Below are 24,126 nucleotides of genomic sequence, written 5' to 3' on the forward strand. Positions count from 1 at the left end.
CAGTAACAGCAGTAAGTTCCGAAGAATCGCACCTAAAATGCTTGTCGGTCTGACTTCATATAGTTCAGTTACGACGTTAAGATCGCTCCCTCTTGCGAATGTTGCCCTCTGTCCCTCCATTTATCCCTCCTATGAACTCTGATCCTCACCCCTCCTCCTTTCCTCTGTCCTTTCCTTGGGCTCCCCCCCCCCCTTCCATCCTGTTTTATCCCCACCTAACCTCTCTCTGCCTCCCCTCTCCCCCCCCCCCCTGAGTCCATTTGTATACCCCTCCTCTGCCTTTCCCCACTCCCTGTCGCGTCTGCCCAGCACCCGCCCCCATCTTATGGGTCCTCGTCCTCCATCGGCTCCTTTCCTCCCCTCCCCACCACTTCGTTTTTTCCTCTCCTTCCCCCCTTTCCATTCCCGTCATCTGTCCAGGTTCCCCCCATGTGCCCTCGGCTGTGGCATATGATATTTGTGCCAATTTTTTTTTTTAGTGCGGTGTTCAAGTGAATGTTCAGTGTTGTTCGTCTTTCCAAAGTGTTGCGAACAGAAACCATGCAATCGCTGGATGTAAATTTTATATCTCTTGCGAACAGAAACCAGACTGTCGCCGTGTTTTTTTAATTGTCTGTCTATTCTTTAACCTGTCTGCTTCACATGTATTTTATTAGCATCATCAACCCTTTTTTCTATGTTTTAAGTTCCACGATTTTCCGCCATTTTACCATTTAAGTAACCGATTTTATCGCGTGCTTTTATTATTTATTATCTTCATCGTTTTAAAACAAATTCTGTAGGCTGACGAGCGGCGTACTAAGGTGCTGCCAGCCCGCCCCCTTTGGGGGGAATCTAAACTCAATAAAGAAAAACAAAAAAAGTAGGAGCGTTTAGCACATCAAGGCTCTTAACTTCTCTTGTATCATGCAAGGTGTTGGCACAAAATTTGTTATCTGTTCCGGATGTCTGAGTACTACTGAGTTCACTTACCATTTATATTGAGACCACAGTATTATACAGAGAGAAACTAATTTTTACCATCTTACGTGTTGGACAAAGTACGTTGACTTGTGGCTTCCTATTCCAAAGCGAATACCAACCTGTGGCTAATGCTTATGGCGTACTGTTTTGCATATTTAAGCTTACTGAATTAAATATGCTGGCGGAAGAATGGAAAGTTTTTTTCAGATCAGCTATTTACCTACAAGGTGGTCCATTGATAGTGAACGGGCCAAATATGTCACGAAATTAGGATCAAACGAAAAAACTACAAAGAAACCGGATACCGAGCAGCATACATTGCACAAGTCCGTTGGGTATTTTGATCACAATAGCCATACATCAACACGATATCGACCTTTTCCGCAATTGGTAAACGGTCCATTTTAACACGGGTAATCTATCACGAAGCACATACCGTCCGCACTGGTGGAATGTTACGTGATACCACGTACTTATACGTTTGTGACTATTACAGCGCCATCTATCACAAAGCGAAAAAAGTGGTCCAACTAAAACATTCATATTTCTTTACGTACTACACGAATATGTAATAAAAAATGGGGGTTCCTATTTAAAAAAACGCAGTTGATATCCGTTTGACCTATGGCAGCGCCATCTAGTGGGCCAACCATAGCGCCATCTGGTTGTCCCCTTCAAGCTAGACAAGTTTCGTTCGTTGTAGTTTTTTCGTTTGACGCTTTTTTCGTGAGATATTTGGCTTCGTCATGATCAAAGCTCCACCCTGTATTAGCTCTTCTTTGAGATTTCCGAATATTGCCGGAAACCATAAATTTTCGACTGTGTAAGCCAAGTCACTCACAATAAAAAGAGATCTTCTTCGCTGGGGCCAGAAAAGGCAAATACAGAAAAGCATGATACCACCCATCTGCTTTGATCCTGATGCCACCAAAATAATGGGGACAAACCACACGTCGGAATCTAATACGCGTAAACTACGTGCTTTAACAAGAATTACAGCTAATGTCATTTCGTTACGTTAATTAACATCTCCTGATCCCAACAAAACTGTCGCCTTTCACTCTGATCTTGACCTCCGGTTACAATACAGAGTAGTCTTTCATCACTACCCCCATTCCAAAACATACCATAAAGCCAAAATAAATACTGTCACTGCTCTGTTCTATTTATGTGATGTCACATCACCATTATGTCGAGGGCCAAAGCCGACATTGGTACCAGCAGTTTCCACCCAGCCTTTCGGTCGTTTCCCTCGAGTGATTGAGATAAGCGGACGGGCGTGTGTGCAGGACCTGTTCTGTGGCGTGCTGGACATGGCGCGCGTCGGACTGGTGACGTCGGTGGAGCGGGTAATGGAGCACGTCTTCATGGAGGCGCTCGCCTACCCCGCGCCGGACGTCGACGACGACGACTGCACCTGTCCGCTGGTGCGCAACCAGCTGCTGCCCGGCCTGCGCTCCTTCTGCAGCGCCCTCAGGGGTGCGTATTTCCCACTTCACAGCTTCTATTTTATATACGTGAACCGTTAGAGTGGTACCACCGTTCATAGCAACACCTGAAGCTAGTATGATTAGACAATGTAATAAATGATGCTCATGACTGCTTCATAAATTATCTCTCCACTATTAAAGCGAGTATCAAAACTTGACATACACTGCCTGACCTGACAAAAAAAGGGAAGCACTCACGATGGAGGAGGAAAAGAAATGAAACTTCACCGGCTGATGACATGTGACCATATTTCAATGATTATATTAATAATATAGAGTCAAATTTACAAAGAACGTGGCGGTCTGAGCCCACTTATCAGTATGACGTTGCACCCTCTCTGATCTGGATGCATGCACTGATTCCGGTAGGTGCGATGTCATAAGACTTTTGTAATCTCTCCGGTGGCAAGCTGACCATCAGCTGTTGCAACTGGTCCTTGATATTCTGGATACTGGAGCTAGGACGCAGTTGACATTCAAGCAGTCCGACACATATTCTAGCGGGGATAGATCTGTCGAGCTTGCTGATCACAGAAGTACACCAATAAACTCAGACAATTCATGGAGACATATGCCATGCGTGGACGTGCATTGTCCTGTTGAGTAATGAGACCACAGTACAGTGGCATGAGACGTCACACATGAGGACGTAAGAAGTTCGAGATGTACCGTTGTGTTGTCAGAGGTCCCCTGAATCACTAACAGACGCGACCTGAAGTCATAGCTGATGGCTTCCCACTCCATGGTTGGCGCGAGTAACACCGTTGTACCTGTATAAAACATTGGAAGACCCGGACCTCTCCCTCTGTGATCATGGTACTCGCCGACGATGGTAGTGTGGGGTAGTGCAGAACGGGGTTTCAACACTGAACACAATGCGACGTCATTCTTCGGTAGTCTATGCTTTCTGGTCAAGGGATTATTCAAAACGCAGCCGTTTGTGATGTGGTGTTAATGGCAGCACACGCATGAGACGGTAATGCCCTGGCCCACCTGCTCTGACCAGTGGTGTGGAGTGATACAGAATGCTGCAGAGAATCGATTACTTGTTTTTGTACGGCAGGAGCAGGTGAGAAGGAAGGAGTGCTTGGTCCACTGTAGTGCCACACTCCCTTGTGGTGGTCATATCCGACCGGCCACCATCTTGATGGCGACTGTGCCTGCCCACACATTGCCATGTAGCCCAATAACCGGTCACTGTCACATCCGAAGCCCCAAATATCTAGATATTGCGTTATTGGGCCAACCTGTCAAATGGAGACCCTTTAAAACTTTGTCAATACAGTCGCATGAGACGTCACACGTGAAGACGTAAGATGTCCTAGACGTACTGTTGTGTTGTCAGAGGTCCCCTGAATCACTAACAGCCGCGACCTGACGGCTTCCCACTCCATGATGGCAAGAGTAACACACGTGCACGAGACATTTCCGTGTCCTTCAGCAATAATGAGCGTATGGCATTGGTGGCCGGGAGACCCCTCGCGGGGCGGTTCGGCCGCCGCTCCACAAGTTCTTTAACGGCCATTACGGCGAGTGAATGAGGATGAAATGATGATGAAAGACACACAACACCCAGTCATCTCGAGGGAGAGAAAATCCCTGACCCCGCCGGGAATCGAACCCGGGACCCCGTGCGCGGGAAGCGAGAACGCTTCCGCAAGACCACGAGCCGCAGACTGTCCTTCAGTGATCACTCACTATCTGACGGTCCTACGAACATATGTCCGTAAATGCATCGTTGCCACGGTAGATTGGGAACAAGTCAAGGTGGTGTTTGGGTACGGCGACGCTTCCCACGCCCGGGTTCCCGGGTTCGATTCCCGGCGGGGTCAGGGATTTTCTCTGCCTCGTGATGGCTGGGTGTTGTGTGCTGTCCTTAGGTTAGTTAGGTTTAAGTAGTTCTAAGTTCTAGGGGACTTATGACCACAGCAGTTGAGTCCCATAGTGCTCAGAGCCATTTGAACCATTTGGGTACGGCGAAGCAGATGGAAATGGTCGAGAGGTAGCAAGGCTATACCAAAACAGTTACCCTCACAGACATAAACCACATCACACAACATCCTAAGGCCGGTTTGGGCGTTTGTGTGGTCATGGGTCCTTTCAGACAGATGAACTTGCAGGGAGGAGACGGACTGTGAGTACTCCAGATCTGGAGGACAGGATTCTACAGGATATTGAGGGGAATCCTAGGACAAACTCCAGGCAAGTGGATAGACAGCACAGTGTAAGTCAAACCACGATTTGTGTATCCTTGATGACAACCGCTACTATCTCTATCATCTGCAATGAGTGCAAGGATTATCAGCTACGAATTTCCCTCTCAGGGAAGGGTTTTGTCGATGGTTTTTGCACCAGACAATCACATTTATGAGATTTCTGTCATTAGTCTTCTTTATCGACGAAGCAGAACTGGTATCACTAATCACCATAATCGTCATCTGTGGGCTACAGACACGGCAAGTGGTCAGAGAAACTTTCATCCGTCAGCGTCATCTACCGTGTCAGCGATACATTTCCGGACACGTGTTCCTCCATTTACAGTCAGAATCTGCTCCTGCAGTTAGTCGGTTTTATTAATGCACGCCCTGTACACCCGCCGATGGTATGTACTTGTACGAAGATACAGTGACTTCCGACCATGTTTTCTCGGTGATTCATTATTTTGTCAGGTAGCGTATTTTTTCTGCAAATAATATCAGTAGCTTTCAGAAGGTGACTATTTAGTACCTCTACTGGAGTGACAAATAAAATGAAATATATCTGAATATTTATTCGTATTGATAATCTGCAGAACATCAAGGGCGTACCTAGCGGAGGGCGGGGTAGAACATGATGGAACCACAACCCTTCCCCCCTTTGTCCCCTCCCCCATGGACCCTCACAAAACTAGTTTGAGAATAGACTATGCCATAGGCATTGGCTAGCAGCAAGTACGCTCAGTTATTTGTCGTGAAAATTGAAAGCTATTTCACTACTTGCCGCCATTAGCCTTGCTACTGAAAACACATGACTCTGGAATCCAAAAACTTTCAATAAAGTTGTCCCTTCAATTTGTGAATTTTTTTCTATGTTACTAGTCAATGTCAAAACTAACTGAACATGAACATAGCAAGAATTTGCGTGTAACTGAACGTTATAATAATTTAATAACATCATGTGTAATGGCATGGATGTGTGTGATGTCCTTAGGTTAGTTAGGTTTAAGTAGTTCTAAGTTCTAGGGGACTGATGACCACAGATGTTAAGTCCCATAGTGCTCAGAGCCATTTGAACCATCGTGTGTAAATCTCAAACACACTCTACTCTTTCATTTAAGAATATTGTTAGTAATAGGTACCTATAGGAAAGTGTTAGTGTTAGTGTGTTTGGTGATTAATATGCAAAGTTTTTCACTAGTTTGGAGTTTTATTATGAAGCAAATAACGCTTTTGTAACAAGTTATGCTACTATCATGTTTGTGAATGTTTGTGACTACCCTGAAAAATAAATGGCACTGTAGCTCTTCTCCACACCGAGAACCCTCGTACTGGCGAATTTTAATGTGATCAGTCTCACACGGCGCCTGCTCCGTCGCGGCCGATATCTCAACCTACAGTACCGTTATTATTCGATGTCTCTGCTATTGATGGATCGTCCGGTCTTTCCTACAGAGACTTTTCTACATGATCAAGGTATGCGGTATATCACCGAGTGGGTCCTCTTTGTCCTTAGTCGATCCTAGACACTCCCTGATCTCCTTCGTCCGTTTGCAAGTAGTCTTTACGCCATGGTTGCGCAATATACTGCCGATTCTGTCCATCATCCTGGGGACAAAAGGCAGAAAGGTTGTACACGAGATCAGAAAGTGTCTGAGATCGTAAAGGACGAAAGGCATTAACTCAAAAACTTGGAAATAAACCGCTTACCGTGAACATGTGGAAAAATCTATTGGAATGATCGAACGATTTATCAGTACCAAGATCATCGAACATGAACAGTAGTGGAGGTTGCAGCCGTAAGAGCAATCACACCCAGTTCTTCATAGTAGCCAAAGAAATTTACGAATATGAAGAGAACGGATCCTGAATTCTCGTGCTGCAGCGAACGACCGAGGCGGGTAAGAAGGGTAACCATAGCGGAAAGGCCCTCAAGAGGTTGCCGCCAGAGGTACACATACACTGAGGTGACAAAAGTCACGGGATAACGATATACATATACAGATGGCTGAAGTATCACATACACGAGGTATAGAAGGGCAGTGCATTGGTGGAGCTGCCATTTTTATCCAGGGGATTCATGTGGAAAGATTTCCGACGTGATTATGGTCGCATGGCGGGAATTCAGACTTTGAACGAGGAATGGTAGTTTGAGCTAGACGTATGGAACATTTCACGTCGGTAATCGTTAGGGAATTCAATATTCCGAGATCCACAGTATCAAGAGTGTGCCGATAAAAACAAATTTCATGCATTGCCTCTCACCACGGACAACGCAGAGGCCGACGGCCTTCACTTAACGACCGAGCGCAGCGGTGTCTGCGTAGAGTTGTCAGTGCTAACAGACAACTAACAGCGCTTGAAATAACCGCAGAAACCACTGAAAGATGTACGACGAACATAATCGTTGGACACTGCTACGAAATGTGGCGTTAATGGGCTATGCCAGCAGACGACTGACGCAAATGTCTTTGCTAGCAGCACCCGCCTGCAGCGACTCTCCTTGGCTCGTAACCATATCGGTTGGACACGAGTCGACTGAAAAACGGTGACCTGGTCATACGAGTCCCGATTTCAGTTAGTAAGAGTTGATGGTAGGGTTCGAGTGTGGCGCAGAACCCCACGAAGCCATGGATCTAATTCGTCAGGAAGGCACTGTGCAAGCTGGTCGTGGCTCCGTAATGATGTAAGCTGTGTTTACATGAAACGGACGGGGTCCTCCAGTCCAGCTGAACCGGTTATTGATCGGAAATAGTTATTTTCGGTTACCCGGAGACCAATTTTAACGATTCATGGTCCTCATGTGAAATTTTTATGGGTCACTATTGTTGGTGACTGGTAGGTAGAATATGCTGGACAATTCGGGGCCATGTCACGTCGAGTTGCTGGACAACGCTGGTCAAACGGAGGTCCGACACGATGTTAGGAGGTAACCCATGACTTGTCATCTCAGTGTAATCTGCGATCATGGGCTCGAATCCAGTCCGCCACCAGCAAATAAAGGTGAATCTTTGACAATCCCAGTCACTCGTGCTGGAGAAACGTCAAAAAATCATTGAACAAACAACAGCCAAAAATACCGAGACAAAAGCGTACAGACAATACGCCAATAAGTGGCCACGAAAGCTTCAGCAATAGAATGAATTGTCAGTAGTAAGGTAAGGCTCATTGTGTCAAAGAGCTCTGAGTGAAGGTCTTATGGCCGTGTGTATCTGTGTGCGCAGTGTGCGAGGAAGTGTGCGACGAGCCGAACCTGTTCGAGGACGGGCAGACCCTGATGGCGGGCGTGCGCAGCCTGGAGGAGGCTCGCGAGATGATCGCCACGGCCGACCAGCTGGCCGCCCTCGAGGCCCGCGTCAAGGTCTGGATGCGCCGCGTCCAGGAGGTCTGTACCCTCATCGCTGCTACTATACAGACCACTACGCTTTTGTCCAGTTAACTGTCGAATTCAGCCATACACCTCAGAACAAACTACTCTCTTATTACTGCGTCACAGAATCTGACTCAACGTGCATCTACCATCGAAAATTATAGCATTTTTGTACGGTAGGGCGGTAAAAATTCCGAGACTGTTTTGGCACCCAGTGTCCTGCACTGTTTCTGACTTGGCAGCCACAATGCGACGCTCTTTAATCATCAGAAGACGATGACTATATTTCTTCCGTATTAAAAATATTCTGGGCTATCTAACAGCTTAAATAATTTGTAGTTATTTTCTATATCAGTTTAATATACATTAATGGCCATTACAATTGCTACACCAAGAAAAAATGCAGATGATAAACGGGAATTCATTGGGCAAATATATTACACTAGAACTGACATGATTACATTTTCACGCAGTTTGGGTGCATAGATCCTGAGAAATCAGTACCCAGAACAACCACCTCTGGCCCTAATAACGGAGTTGATACGCCTGGGCATTGAGTCAAACAGAGCTTGGATGGCGTGTACAAGTACAGCTGCCCATGCAGCTTCAACACAATACCACAGTTCATCCACAGTAGTGACTAGCGTATTGTGACGAGCCAGTTGCTCGGCCACCATTCACCAGACGTTTTCAACTGGTGAGAGACCTGGAGAATGCGCTGGCCAGGGCAGCAGTCGAACATTTTCTGTATCCAGAAAGGCCCGTACAGGACCTGCAACATGCGGTCGTGCATTATCCTGCTGAAACGTAGTGTTTCGCAGGGATCGAATGAAGGGTAGAGCCACGGGTCGTAACACGTCTGAAATGTAACGTCCACTGTTCAAAGTGCCGTCAATGCGAACAAGAGGTGACCGAGACGTGTAACCAATGGCACCCCATACCATCACGCCTTGTGATACGCCAGTATGACGATGACGAATACACGCTTCCAATGTGCATTCACCGCGATGTCACCAAACACGGATGCGACCATCATGATGCTGTAAACACAGCCTGAATTCATCCGATAAAATGACGTTTTGCCATTCGTGCACCCAGGTTCGTCGTTGAGTACACCATCGCAGGCGCTCCTGTCTGTGATGCAGCGTCAAGGGTAACAGCAGCCATGGTCTCCGAGCTGATAGTCCATGTTGCTGCAAAAGCCGCCCAACTGTTCGTGCAGATGGTTGTTGTCTTGCAAACGCCCCCGTCTGTTGACTCAGGGATCGAGGCGTGGCTGCACGATCCGTTACAGCCATGCGGATAAGATGCCTGTCATCTCCACTGCCAGTGATACGAGGCCGCTGGGATCCAGCACGGCGTTCCGTATTACCCTCCTGAACCAACACCTGTATCAGAAGGTGTTGCCTCAACCCACCGATTCCATATTCTGCTAACAGTCATTGGATCTCGACCAACGCGAGTAGCAATGTCGCGATACGATAAACCGCAATCATAGGCTACAATCCCACCTTTATCAAAGTCGGACAAGTGATGGTACGCATTTCTCCTCCTTACACGAGGCATCACAACAACGCTTCACCAGGCAACGCCGGTCAACTGCTGTTTGTGTATGAGAAATCGGTTGGAAACTTTCCTCATGTCAGCACGTTGTAGGTGTCGCCACCGGCACCAACCTTGTGTGAATGCTCTGAAAAGCTAATCATTTGCATATCACAGCATCTTCTTCCTGTCGGTTAAATTTCGCGTCTGTAGCACGTCATCTTCGTGGTGTAGCAATTTTAATTGCCAGTAGTGTAGATTTATTTCTATAACCGTAGGTGACTGCTAAGATCTCAATATACCATAGGTACAAATTAAGGGTTCACCAGATTAAAATTTATGGGCAGTAGAAAAGAAATTTCGATTTGCTTGAACAAAGTGGTGGCATCTGTGAGGTCATCCCATGGAGGGGGCAGGAGAATCAGTCTTCAGACGCCATATGAACACTGGTCGATGCACTGTCTGTTGCAGCTATTCGCTGTAGGCGCTCGCGTGTGTGTAATCGAGGAGTGCTTGCTGTCATATATCATTAAAATTTTGGTTTCAATGTATTCGCTGCTCCCACGAATTTCGTTGTAGAGTTGTTTTCATATAGCACTCCTGACATTTTTGTGGGTCTCCAGTTACAAGCCCATTTACAGCTGAAGAGCTACGATTTGGAGAATATCTATAGTTTCTTTTTCTGTAATAGATGAAGCGATTGAAAATGACTAGAATTTATTGTCTCTTACCTTTACGCATAGGAGAGGAAAAGTATAATTTGTAAGAGGAACATACAACGTATCCCCAATTTATTCAGTTATAAAAATATTATGAACAAAAGTTAATACAGCTATCAACTTTTCAGCAGCATTAAGTAGTCAGTTCTTCCACCTGTACGATAGTCGTATCGCATCCGTCGAAACTTACCATCCGTAGAAACAAGAAGTCTTCTCAGGCGCCCCTTCGCTTGTGAAAACAAGTTGAAGTAGGGAAGGACTTTAAACAGCTTCGAAACCAATTGCCTTTATGTTATCCGAATAATTCGTTATAGCCTCGTGACAGCGAAAGATCGAACTATTATTTCTCAATCTTCAGCGGATGGCTTTAAGCACCTGTGCGACAACCGTAACTAAACCAGTTTTCGTCGTCTGGAAAAAAGCTAATCAGATAGAGCGATGAACATATTTTTACATTTTTTTACTTTTCTTTTCGACCCGAGGTACGAGGTGCCATGTGCTTATTTTTCAAGGAGTGTGACACCAAAAAGTAACGTACCTTCTTCACTTTAATGTGAGATTAAAGAATTACATGTACTGAAGAAGTGGACGAGTGCAAGAACTTCTAGTTTCTGGCTGGAATGCACGGGCACCCTCCCCACCCCCCTTTCATGCAGTATTTTGTAAAAGACTTTACGATGAACAACTACGTAGGAAGGAGTGACGTAAGGCTAACAGAATATTTTGAGCAAGCGTAGATAGTTGTCATACCTTCCTGCCACAACTGCAATAATATCCGCACGCAGAACACTTTTGTTTCAGGAAGATTGCAGTCCTCCGTAGTACTTTGTTGCGGGTTCTAATCTTGAATTTTGCGCACGATCCGTTGTGTTCTTAATCTGCAACGCTGCCATTGAAGTCAGAAGACATGCCTGGTGGACTTTACTACATAAAAGTAATCTCTCACATTAATGGCAATCTCATTGTTGCAGGATGCAGGCAGTGGTTTTGGTCTCGTCTTGTGCTTTATTACCGTTTTCCTCCTCTTTCTCGTTAGGTATATATAATGTTTGTACTCTGTTTGAATAGTATATAGAATTTTTAAACTAATGTTTATTACGTTAGAAATAAGAAAACTGACTAGAAATAAAAAGCTCCCTGTAATTCTAGTGATCTGTCTCTCGCAATGAAAAGAACACACGCCTACCTTGCTCTCTTGTACGTGTAAGCGGAGCACTTTGCGTCGCACTGAATACGCATTACCTCTACTAACAGATATCAGACACCCGCTTTGAACCAAATAAAAACTTACTTTGTTCTTCAGATTTCATTCACGTATTCAGCCACTAAAAATTAGTTACAAGAAATGAATCGCTCTAGTGGCATTTCTAACTTCCGGAAAGAATTGAGTGAAATGTAGCATTAAGAACTTACGTTCTTGAAACCCGTAGCTGCTCTGTTACAGTCCCTACGTGCTCCTGTCAAGGTGTCAGTCCGAAAGAATTTTCAGCACAGTGTGCTTTCTGTACTGCAGCAACCTTCTCTTCAGTGGCTGATGAAGAAAAGTGTTGCCACGGAACGAGATTTTATTTTCAGCTACCCGTCTCATGCTCCGAGCACCTAAGCAACACTATCAGTCACATCACAATATCACCTCATTGTGCAAAAAATTGCTCTTTGGTAGAAGCTGCAGAAGCAGTACACTGTGCATTTTGGTTCTAGAGTATACTCTTTCTGCTTCTTAAAGGGGCTGCTTACTTCACAGTGTTAAGGTTATGGGATTTTTGCCGAAATTAAGAAGTCCGTAACTCTTCCTTAAAGTTCGATTAGTTAGCTCAACAAACGGGGCGTGCTCTATATGTTAGCAGAGAAACACTGCAGAACTTAGTGTGAATAAGTAACCACCTGACTTTCTCTCTTCGTGGTTAGTATGATAGGAATTAAGTGAGAAAGGTGGGTCTAAACTCGTCACGAAATCGTGTCAAATAGTCATCTAGCGTGATAACTGCAATTAACTAGCCTCGTTCTGCCTCATTTCGTAATTTTGATCGTAAAGCAGTTAGTAAACTTCGCAATTATCTCCTACTCTGTCACTAATCGATCAACTGCCTCTGCAATTTTATGGCCAATTATTCCTGAACACGTTCTTTCAGTTCACTAGAAGTTTCCACAGAATAATAAATTACTGCTTTCAGATAATATGCTTTGAGCTGTTTTACTGAAGTAAGACTCGAACGTGTTCCAGGTTCTGATGGAGAGCCAGCAGCTGCGTCGGGAGAACGACTCCAGTGGCCCTCAAGACGAGCTGGAGTACTGGAAGAAACGGGGAGCGCAATTCTCGCAAATAGTTTCTCATCTGCAAGGCAAGGAGGTTCGTTAAGTTTCTTTCTTACTGTTTATATGATAAGTACACAGTTGGAATCATGGTTGATGCTTCGGGAACATTCGTCGATCTAAGGCGGCCTTCACTTGTCTGTCTGCTAAGCTATGTAACTTAGAGGAAGACTAGTATACTCGTAGATTCTGAGTAGTTGTCCTCTCGTCGCCAGATCCAGTAGTTACGATAATGCTAGGTAAGACTTGCTCTCAGTGGCCTGGATGTCAATATATAACCAAGGCTGATGTGCGTGCAGCATGATGATACAGTCCTAGAGACACTAGCCCATGCTGATGACGTCATCTCTTCAGTGGAAGGTAATGCTCAAAGAGAATTGAAATTTAAGGTCAGAATCTCGTTGTAGAAGCTCCAGTATTGGTGTGATCAAAAAAACTCTCGAATGTTCTATTATGTAACGTCACCAATCATCGTTATGCACATTTGAGCCTACCTTTTCCTTGCACTCTTAAAACTTTGTCCATCAGAATGGGCTCTTTTCCGCTCGTCAGACCAATTTGTTCTGATCTTCTTGAGTTTCTCTGGAAGACCAACACTCCAGTCGTGAATTTTCTGCCTAAAATTTTTTATGTGGAATGTCAACTTGTGTTATTTCTGTGAATGTAGATTTTCCCGTCGCACACACCTGATATATTCCTCGCAGTGTTTAGAAATACACGAAGAGCCAAAGAAACAGGCATACCTGCCTATAATAGAGTAGGGCGCCCGCGAGCACGCAGAAGTGCCGCAACACGACGTGGCATGGACTCCACTAATGTCTGAAGATGTGCTGGAGCCGATTGACACCATGTATCCTGCAGGTCTCTCCATAAATCCGTAAGGGTACAAGGGGGTGGACGTGAACAGCACGTTGCAAGGCATTCCAGATATGCTCTATAATGTGGCGAGTAGAAGTGTTTAAGATCATAAGAGCGTTTCTGGAGTCACTCTGTGGCATTCCTGGATGTGTGAGGTGTAGCATTGTCCTGTTGGAATTGCCGAAGTCCGTCGGAATGCACGATGGACACAAATGGATTCCGGTGATCAGACAGGATGCTTACGTACATGTCACCCGTCGGAGTCGTATCTAGACGTATCAGGTGTCCCATATTACTCTAACTGCACACACCCCACACCATTACAGAGCCTCCACCGGCTTGAACAGTCCCCAGTTGACATGTAGGATCCATGAAGTCATGGGTTGTCTCCATACCCGTACACTTCCATAAGCTCGATACAATTTGAAACGAGACTCGTCTGATCAGGCAACATGTCTCCAGTCATCAACAGTCCAATGTTGGTAACGGCGGGCCCAGGCGAGACGTAATGCTTTGTGTCGTGAGTCATCAAGGTTACACGAGTGGGCCATCGCCACCGAAAACCCATATCGATGATGTTTCGTTAACTGATTCACACGTTGACACTTGTTGATGGCCCAGCATTGATATCTGCAGCAATTTGTGGAAGAGTTGCACTTCTGTCACTTTGAACGATTCTCTTCAGCCGTCGTTGGTCCCGTTCTTGCATGATCGTTTTCCGGCTGCAGTGATGTCGGAGATTTGATGTTTTATCGGATTTTTGATATTCATGGTACACTAGTGAAATGGACGTACGGGAAAATCCCCACTTCATCGCTACCTCGGAGATTCTGTGCCCCATCGCTCGTGCGCCGATTATAACGCCGTGTTCAAACTCACTTAAATCTTGATAACCTGCAGTTGTAGCACCAGTAACCGATCTAACAATTGCGCCACACACTGTTTTTCTTATATACCGCAGCGCCGTATTCTGCCTGTTTATACAACCATCAAAAACGTTTTGCGTCACCCCGGTTCCCAGAACTCCTGAAGATAGACGTTGACTGTGAATCTTGTCTCACGGACACAGTCCCTTTGGCTTTTCAGAGATGTCACTAAGCGCGACCAAAGATGTAAACAACCATGGATGAGCAGCGCCTATTAGACGGAGGCGATCCCGCAGCCGATCAGTTCCAGTCATTTCACCAGGAACGAGATACACGCTTCGTGTTGTCTGTAGTTCAACTATGCCCAGACGGTTAATACCGCGGTTCGATCGCGTCCGCATTGTTACCTTGTGCCAGGAAGGACTCTCAACCAGGGAAACGTCGAGGCGTCTCGAAGCAAAGCGATGTTTTACGGACATGGCGGAGAAACAGAGAGACAGAAACTGGTGATGACATGCCTCGCTCAGGCCCCCCAAGACCTACTACTGCAGTGGATGACCGCTACCTACGGATTATGGCTCGGAGGAAACCTGACAGCAACGCCACCATGTTGAATAATGCTTTTCGTACAGCCACACGACGCCGTGTTAAGACTCAAACTGTGCACAATAGGCTGCATGATGCGCAACTTCACTCCCAACGTCCATGGCGACGTCCATCTTTGCAACCATGACACCATACAGCGCGGTACAGATGGGCCCAACAACATGCCGAATGTGCCGCTCAGGTCTGGCAGCACGTTCTCTTTACCGATGAGCGTCGCATGTGTCTTCAACAAGACAATCGTCGGAGACGTGTTTGGAGGCACCCGGTCAGGCTGAACGCCTTAGACACACTGTCCAGTGAGTGTAGCAATGTGGAAGTTACCTGCTGTTTTGGGCTGGCTTTATGTGGGGCCAACGTACGCCCCTGGTGGTCATGGAAGGCGCCGTAACGGCTGTAGGATAAGTGAATGCCATCCTCCGACCGATAGTGTAACCATTTCGGCAGCATATTAGAGAGGCATTTGTCTTCATGGACGACAATTCGGGCCCACATCGTGCACATCTTGTGAATGACTACCTTCAGGATAACGACATCGCTCGATTACAGTGGCCAGCATGTTCTACAGACATGAACCCTATCGAACATGCCTGCGATTGATTGAAAAGGTCTGTTTATGGACGACGTGACCCACACACCACTCCGAGCAATCTGCGCCGAATCGCCGTTGAGGAGTGGGACAATCTGGACCAACAGTGCTTTGATCAACTTGTGAATAGTATGCCATGACGAACACAGGCATGCATCAATGCAATAGGACCTGGTACTGGGTATTATGTGTACCGGTGCAATCTGGACCACCAACTCGCAACGTCTCGCTGTATGGTGGTACAGCATCCAATGTGTGGTTTTCAAAAGCAATAAAAAGGGCGGAAATGTTGTTTACGTTGATCTCTATTCCAATGTTCTGTATTGGTTCCGGAACTCTCCCAACCGAGGTGATGAAAAACTTTTTTCGATGTGTGTGTATATATCTGTATTTGAATACGCAAGCCTATACCAGTTTCTTTGGCTGCATTTGTCCAATGTATTGTTGACCACTTTCGCAGACGACGCTCTAAATTCCCGGTATGTTGAATTTAAGTGGGTCTTTCGCAGAGCCAAGCCACTCTTTTTTTCTTCGGTGGTGGTCGGAAGACGGTTTTTATGTTTGATTTTTCCAAAAGTCTCCAAATTATGGTTCACATTGGTCCCAAATACGGAAGAAAAGCGAGTTTATCTTCTTCTCTCTCTTCCCGATTTTCTGTGACCTGTTTCGTCTTGAAAACTTCTGATCTGCGTTTCGCTGTACCCATTTTTGCGGAATACCTCGTTCAGATGCTGCAGTACCCTGGGTACCATGGGGGACAGTACTATTTGCCGCTGCTCTGGATGGTGGCAGCTTGTTGCATGTAGGCACTGGTCTCTGTGAGTCTTATTCCTATGTATTGAATGGCTTAGTGTGCCATCTGCCTTCTTCCTTATTACTATATCCAGAAATGGGGGACATCCACTCCCCTCTGTTTCCATAGTGAAGGCAATGTTTTCATGGATGTTGTTAAGGTGGTCCAGAAACTCATCCAGTGCCTGTCTGCCATGCTCCCAAACCAAAAATGTATCCACAACATAGCAGTAGAAGTGCTTGGTATTTTGGCGGGCAGTTTGGTAGGCCACCACCTCAAAGTATTCCATGCGTAGATTTGCGATCCCTGCTTCCTTCAATACCTCTTTCACTGCACCGACCCATTTTATTGTTCCAGTCCGAGCTTCTCGGCGAGTTTCGTTGCATTCCAAACCTGTCTAGTTCATTTGGTTGGCTCCATTCTTTTAGCACGCCCATATAATTTTAGCATGTGTATTTTCATGTCTGACTATATATTGGTACACATTTGAATTTCTTTATTTGCTCTTAGTCTGCATGTTCCCTCTTTAGAATAATTTGGGCCTCAAATTTGCCTGATTACTTTCTGTTTCTTCTTTTGGATTTTACCAGTGTCTCTCTCTCTCTGTTCAAAATTAATATCTCAGTCCCATGAAGACACTATTTGATAACAGTGTTGTAGTGTCTCAGTTTTGAGTACTGTGTATTTTGAGATGCGTTTTCTTGTTATAGATGCCTTTTGTAAGCGTGAAAGCTCTTTCCGTTTTGTGACAGCGAATTTCGTAATCAGTCTTTTTACAGGCCAGTTTCCAGAAAAGTTTCGTTTCAATATCTGAATTGAAAAATATTTATTTTTTAAAATTTAGGGTGCCAGGTAGTTGGTAGACACGTTTTTTGTAATGTTATTCGGACCCCTACTCCTTCTACTGTTTCTTTAAGAGTTTCTATTTGTTTTTACTCTGTTTCCCTGACACAGAATTGCCAGCTCATCTTCAAAAGCTAAGCAGTCTGCCCTAATTTCAATGGTTCATCAATTTTATGTTCTGATCTTAGTTTTCACCACTCTTCGATACTTTTTCTAAGATGCATTTGTAAAGTACTGGAGAGAGACCATAACCTAGTCTAACTCCTGTTTTAATTTGAAAATGTGCTGAAATTCCACCCCTGAATTTTACCTTAATTTCCTCTTCATTTGGTGTTTGTGAGTCTGGACTGGTTTTTAGAGACATTTCTGGTAGAAATTTCTCTTTGAGCTTAGGACAGTTCAGAAGTTTTCCAAAATATTTGCTAAGTTCTTTGCAGTTTTCATGGCTGTTAAGTGTCAATTGTTCGATTTCCTTCTTGAAGTACAGATTTGTGGTGCTGGTATCCGTTTAACTTTGTTTTAAAAAGGCTTCCTGGTTCTTTATTTTTTAAAGACCTTTTTCAGTCTCATAGAGTTCACTGCCCTCGTATTGTCTTTTGTTCGTGTAATTAATTTTGAAAACTGCTCACTAGTTCAGGACATAACACATGCATTTTCTGATTTGTTACTATTCCATGTTTTGAATGCCTTGAATCGAGATTTTACTGTCTGTTCACAATCTTCACACCACCTAAAGTTATCTTTCTAGTTTTGTAAAGGAATTTGGTTTTGATCAGTTTTGATGAACAAGACTTAACATAATTTTGAGGTTGAAATTTCTACACCGTTCTACAAATCTCTTTCCAGTTTGATTGTCCCATTTACGTGCAGGGAATTCACCACATGTTTTCTGATTTTTCTCTCTTTCTCTAACTGTGTGCCCTAAAATTGGTTCAAATGGCTCTGAGCACTATGGGACTCAACTGCTGTGGTCATAAGTCCCCCAGAACTTAGAACTACTTAAACCTAACTAACCTAAGGACAGCACACAACACCCAGCCATCACGAGGCAGAGAAAATCCCTGACCCCGCCGGGAATCGAACCCGGGCCCTAAAATTGCCGATAAGAGTTTTCACATAAATTTTATAGATTTTATTTTCCGCCATCTCTAATGACTTATTTGTTTTTACAAGGTGTGGTTTATTTTCTTGACTGATCGTCATATATGCAATAGTTACTGTGCAAATTTTGTTCATAGGCTTTACTTCGATTACGGATCTCAGAGTGTTTTATGAAACTGTGAACGCAACCCTCAGATGATGTGTGTTTTAGGAAATCTTTTGCCCACTTTGATTTTTCCAAAATACTCGGTGCTCTTATCTGGCAAAATTGTTGCTAGCACGGCCAAAATATTAATTTCTGGTGCTTTAAGTGTTTCTCCTAATTTGTACAGCTTTCCCGCCTTTAGGAGTGAATTAATGATGGTTGTGTCAACGGAAGTTTTGATTTTTGCTTGATATGGCCAGATTTCCCTTGATTTGGGATATAGCGTCACATCGTAGTCTCCCCAGAATCTTATATATTAGGTGCACCACTGATGGTGGAGGATTTGCTACGTCCTGGGTCAATTTTGCGACTGCTGTAACGGTCCATTGGAATTATAGGGAAGAGTTTGCAAAGAAAACTTAGTGGCTGATACTGAGGGGTTTGTTTCAGAATTTTGAGCTCTGGTCGCACCTCTGGTGAACATGCGCCGACCACACTGAACATTGATTCAAGTCATTCGCAAAGTGGATATCGTTAAATGGGATGCCACGTCTACATGTTCAACCACACCGAGATCCATTCTCCCGCCTTCACTACCGTTGAGCTCTTCGCTGTCATCCTACCAAGGGGTCCTCAAAGGGTTGTATCACCCGCGCCAGGCAACCTCTCTCCTCCTTCCACGTCACTAGCACTCTGTGGACCCCGGCTTCGGACCGGCGGAGCTTAGTTTTTTATCGTAATTATTTATTAATTAACGGTCAACCACAAACCATTTCCGCGATTACGGTACAGGAATCAAGTGTAAAAATGGAAAACCGGAGTGAGATAAATGGGAGTTCAATTAGACCAAAACCTCAGTTACATATGACATATTTTGCAAGCACATAGAACAGCAACTTCAGTATCTAAGAAGCTTTAAGTATTGTATATAGAGACTTTCTTCTGTCTCAAGATATTATAAAATTACCTTCCATAGCTGTGAGCAGAGTGCAGAGAAAGATCGATCGATACGTGAAGTCCACGAGTTTTTTTTTAACATCTCCTACAGATGCACCACTCGTAGTAACGGGCATATGTTCTTTGGAACTGCGTATTTAACAGCAAGTTGCAAATTCTTGGTTAAAAAAGAGGGATTTAGAAAGGGTAAAATTGTTAGTGCTATGTGGGCATGTATTTAACAAATCTGGAATATGAAATGTAATTTTAGACAGCAATAACAAAGGTAAACATCCTTCAGTAGATGGCCAACATTTGAGACGTTACGCGACGTTCGGAGACATTAATATAATAACAATAATAATAATAATAAATTTTTACCCAACAATTGGATGAATACAGTTCCTCCCTGGTTATGGACCCTATACGATATACGCTTGTCAAATTGAGAAGAGGTTAGCACCTGATTTTGCACGTGCTCCTGATCACATAGTATCTGAATGTCCGATGAACGCACGAGATTTTTCCGTAATTACACGCCAGACATTTGTTTGAACATAGGATTTATTTTTGAGTGGTTATGCACTCACACTTCGACTGTAACTTACGTTGTATCAATTTTTCCACAGCACTAGTTTCTCGGTAATTTAAATTAGATAAAACTAAGTAGTGTCAAAAACTATGATTCTACCTTCTTAACCGACGGGGGAGAGAGGGGTTGGTGTAACCTTACTCATATGGAACAAAGTGGTCGTAGGAAGAGATAGAAACAATAAATTGATTTTACTTAAGTTCAGTTTGTGAAACAACCTTGATCTTGATAATAATAATAATATAAGTAGATCTTACAGTAGTAGCACCGCCCACTTCCGAATCTAGATAATGGACAATAATGAGCTAACTTATGAGGTCATCAGTCCCCTAGAACTTAGAACTACTTAAGCCTACCTAACCTAAGGACACACATCCATGCCCGAGGCAGGATTCGAGCCTGCGGTTAGTTACAACAGAAATCTACTATCGCTTCATCGTTCTGGAACTGAAATCTTAATACAAACAATATAATAACTATCAGAAGATTGTTTCATTACGGGAACAGGAAGCAATAATCTGCTGAATCGAAATATTTCCTTTGCTACTGTGAGCTTGAATTCATTTTTGTCAGACATAGAAAAGAATACGTAATATTCACGCTCATTTTAATTTTTAGTTTTCTGTTCATGGTTCCTTTTTAAGAACACACGTCTCGAATTATTTGCTTTATAGGTACATTTTGTGGTTTGACAGAATATACGACAAGTTTATCTCGCTGTGGACTTTCTGTCAACAATATCTTTTAATGATTCCTTTCATTTTTGCTATTAGTGGTCACGAAAACCTTCCCAAGAACCATGACAACGAATATATCTAAACTGTGTAGAATGTTTTACATAAAGAAGCATTATCTGTTTTTTGTTGTCGTTGTTGTTTCTTTAGTCCAAATATTGGTTTAGTGCAACTTTCCACTATTATTTATACTGTATTACTTTCTTCATCTTCACATGGTTACATCTGTTTAATCCTGCCTACTGTACTGAAGCCTCGGTCTTTTTTACATCCCACACGGAGTTAACCATTCCTCGATATCCCAGGATGTGTCCTATCAACAGGCGTCTCCATTCAGCCATAAGTTTCTTTTCTCCCCGATTTGATTTAGTACTGTTTTATTAGCCATTCGACCTGTCCACATAATCTTTACCATGCTTATGCAGTACTTCATTCCCATATCTCTTATTCTGTTCTTAACTGAATTCTCGTATATGTTTCACTATTACACGGGCTATACTCCATACAAATACCTTCACGTAATACTTCCTAACACATAAATTTATACTCGAAGAAAGAAATTTCTGACTTCTGCTACATTGGAACTTTGAAATAACTCAATAGCGACAGATGAAAACTTGTGCCCGACCAGGATTCGAACCCGGATTTCCCGCTTAACGCAAGCGATCGCCATAACTGCTTCTGCTATCCGTGCACGTTCGCCGTCCGACTGAAATCTCCATATGCTGCACATTACAGAGTAATGTCCCCTGCCTGTTGTTCCCTTCCTCCCACAGACCTACTGTATTCCTGAAGAGATCTGACATTACTTTGCATCTGCATTGAAAGATCTAATCCCGTCAGCTCATATATTATATATGTATGTAGTATTATATATGTACGCATGCCCCAAAGAACGGCCTCCATAACCATATAACTTAAATTTAGAATCTATGTTAACAAACTTCTCTTTCTCAGAAAATCTTATCTCGCTATTGCCAGTTGGTATTTTATATTCCTTTACGTATTCAGTGATATTACTGCCCAAATAGCAAAACAGCTCTACTACTTCTACATTTTCCTTAATACCAACTGACTTAATTCCAATGCACTCTGTTACCCTTGCTATAGTTTTACTGATGTCCATCTTACGTGGGAGAAAGCAAATCTGAGCAAATGCTCGACCGTAATATGCACCGTGCAATTTACTGTGTGTTCTGAGAGCTACTACCTTAGATGTGAGGGTTCTTGTATAAATATGGCTTCCTGACGATGATAAGATGAGTGTTGTTTTGTGTTGCAGGTTCAGATGACCATACAGTGCCTGGCACAAGCACGCTCGAAAATTTTGAAGCACTGGAAAGACACCGATCGAAAGATTACCTACTGTTACAATGAAGCACGTGATAATGCAAAATTCATTCAGTCAATGGAAAAGTGTTGCCATTCGCTTTACCTGCACGATCCGGTAAGTTTTTTGTTACTCAGCCGATCGTCTTGCAATATACCTAGTTTAATCAAAGCAATGAAACTCGAAATACTAAGAGCAAATTATTAACGTTAGTAGTTGCACAGTTATACACATAGAGAATAATAACTCCGATATTCTGGCGGAGACCATAATACAGAGGGTTGTTTTTTTCCCGCAGGTACGAATGAGAGATTCTATTTTAAGTCTACTGCAAACAGTTCGCTTGATACACAGCGTTTCGCAGTTCTACAATACATCTGAGAGGACCTCTTCCTTAATGGTCAAGGTAATAACTCGAATTACACATTCATTTCTGATAAGCAATCTTCCTTTTTTACAGGCTTAGAAAAGGTTTAAGAGCCTACTATTATGAACTTCTACTTTTTTAAATCTTATTTTATTAATTTATCACGTTTCTTTCAATAATAATTCGAAGTTTCTGAGTACTTTTTAAGTTACAATTAGTAGCGCGCCATACAAAAATGAAAGCATCTAATATGGATTTACTTTGCCAGCATGAACGTTACTGAACTGAATGTGAATAGCTGTTATTACTATGTAAATAATTAATTCTATTTTAAGTTTCTACATGTAAGAATTCACATTTTTATCGTCCATTTCTAAATGTACTTTAGATCAATTGCGCATTCTAAGTATATAGGTTCAAATTTAAAAAGGCAAAATAAACTTTTAATGTCACTTTCCCTGTTGTTAATAAAGCGTACTTCTAAATCATCGCCTACTTTTCATTAATAAGGGTAGGTCCTGATATACTGCTATGCGCCTAAACCTAACGTATAACTGGTAACGGTGAACTTCTCACGAATGGCAGAAGAGGAAAACGAACAACTACAGCTTAAGAGACTTGCCAGTTGTCTCCATGATGTCGCCGATAGATCCTATTGTAGCACATTAAGACCCGTGGACGGGAAGAATTTCCTACTATGCACATTTAACCAGTGGTATACGGAGTGTGCTGCCACATAGTTCCTGCTCCGCAAACTGTGTCTCAATATCCGCAACCGGCGAATATATTACACGAAGATCCTTTTTCTTAACATATCGAAGCCTCAATGTACCACAACTTGACAACTCTACATAATTTTGCATTTTAACACTTATATTCACCATTTTCGATATCTACTTACTGTGAGTAGAATTACGTGGCGAATACTGTCTAGCATGTGTTGGATATTGGAATACACCGGAATGATGTTATTTGAATAGTTTGTGCCATAGAAGAATTCGCAAAAGATCGCTCCAAAGCCTACTGAGGGAGGGTAACATATTTACGTAGATCGTATAATCTTTCAGCAAATATAAATTTTCCCCTGAAATTCGTGTAGTATATCTTATATATTAATGTGTGAGAAAGGTAATGGTAGAGATGGATAGGAAACTTATTTTTATATCTTCATGTTACGGTGACTGTCGTAATATCAACATCGAGGATTTCAGTTAGTCTTCATTTTAGTCACTGCTTTCGCAATTTTTATATTTTTTGAGTCGTTATTTTAGGTTCATTGTTGAGACTTTCTTATTTATAGTTCCATCCACGCGCATATTGCTACTGTCGTTAAAATGCCACTCTAGATCTGTGCTGCGAATCTTTCAAGATCTCTCGATTTATCGAGATATAAGACGAACGCGATTTCAAGCGATAAATGTAGAGGTGCTGTAGAATTATGTTTTACATTCAAACTTATCACATGCGTCGATTCATTGTACTTGTATTTTACTACAGTATTAGTAAAAAAACTTTAGATCATCATTTACAATTTCGTTAGCTTGTTCACCAAACATTGCATTCATTCAGTTGTAGTTTGGGCACATGATCATCGAACGTATAATTATACTAATCAAATAATAGTTAAATGCAATAAGTAACAATAATAATGCAACTGCATAATCTGACAACTTAAATTTACCTACAGTACATAGAAATTTGAGGAGGCGACAGCCAGGGTCTATCTTTAGGAATCATTTCTGCCTTCACCTGGAATAAGTTTGGAACATCACGTGAA

At 43.2% G+C, this 24,126-nt stretch overlaps 1 protein-coding gene across 1 annotated transcript in view; it reads left to right on the forward strand.

Annotated features, from left to right (window-relative positions):
* LOC124556419 (dynein axonemal heavy chain 5) overlaps nucleotides 1-24,126 on the forward strand; it is an 876,134-nt gene that overhangs the window by 91,655 nt on the left and 760,353 nt on the right. Inside the window, exons 7-11 of the mRNA XM_047130377.1 lie at nucleotides 2,253-2,442; nucleotides 7,873-8,033; nucleotides 12,504-12,629; nucleotides 21,935-22,099; nucleotides 22,281-22,388. Coding sequence (XP_046986333.1) covers nucleotides 2,253-2,442; nucleotides 7,873-8,033; nucleotides 12,504-12,629; nucleotides 21,935-22,099; nucleotides 22,281-22,388 — 750 coding nt within the window. The remainder of the gene's footprint in view (nucleotides 1-2,252; nucleotides 2,443-7,872; nucleotides 8,034-12,503; nucleotides 12,630-21,934; nucleotides 22,100-22,280; nucleotides 22,389-24,126) is intronic.

This window comes from Schistocerca americana, chromosome X, assembly GCF_021461395.2.
Source record: "Schistocerca americana isolate TAMUIC-IGC-003095 chromosome X, iqSchAmer2.1, whole genome shotgun sequence".
In the NCBI taxonomy this organism is placed as follows: Eukaryota; Metazoa; Arthropoda; class Insecta; order Orthoptera; family Acrididae; genus Schistocerca; species Schistocerca americana.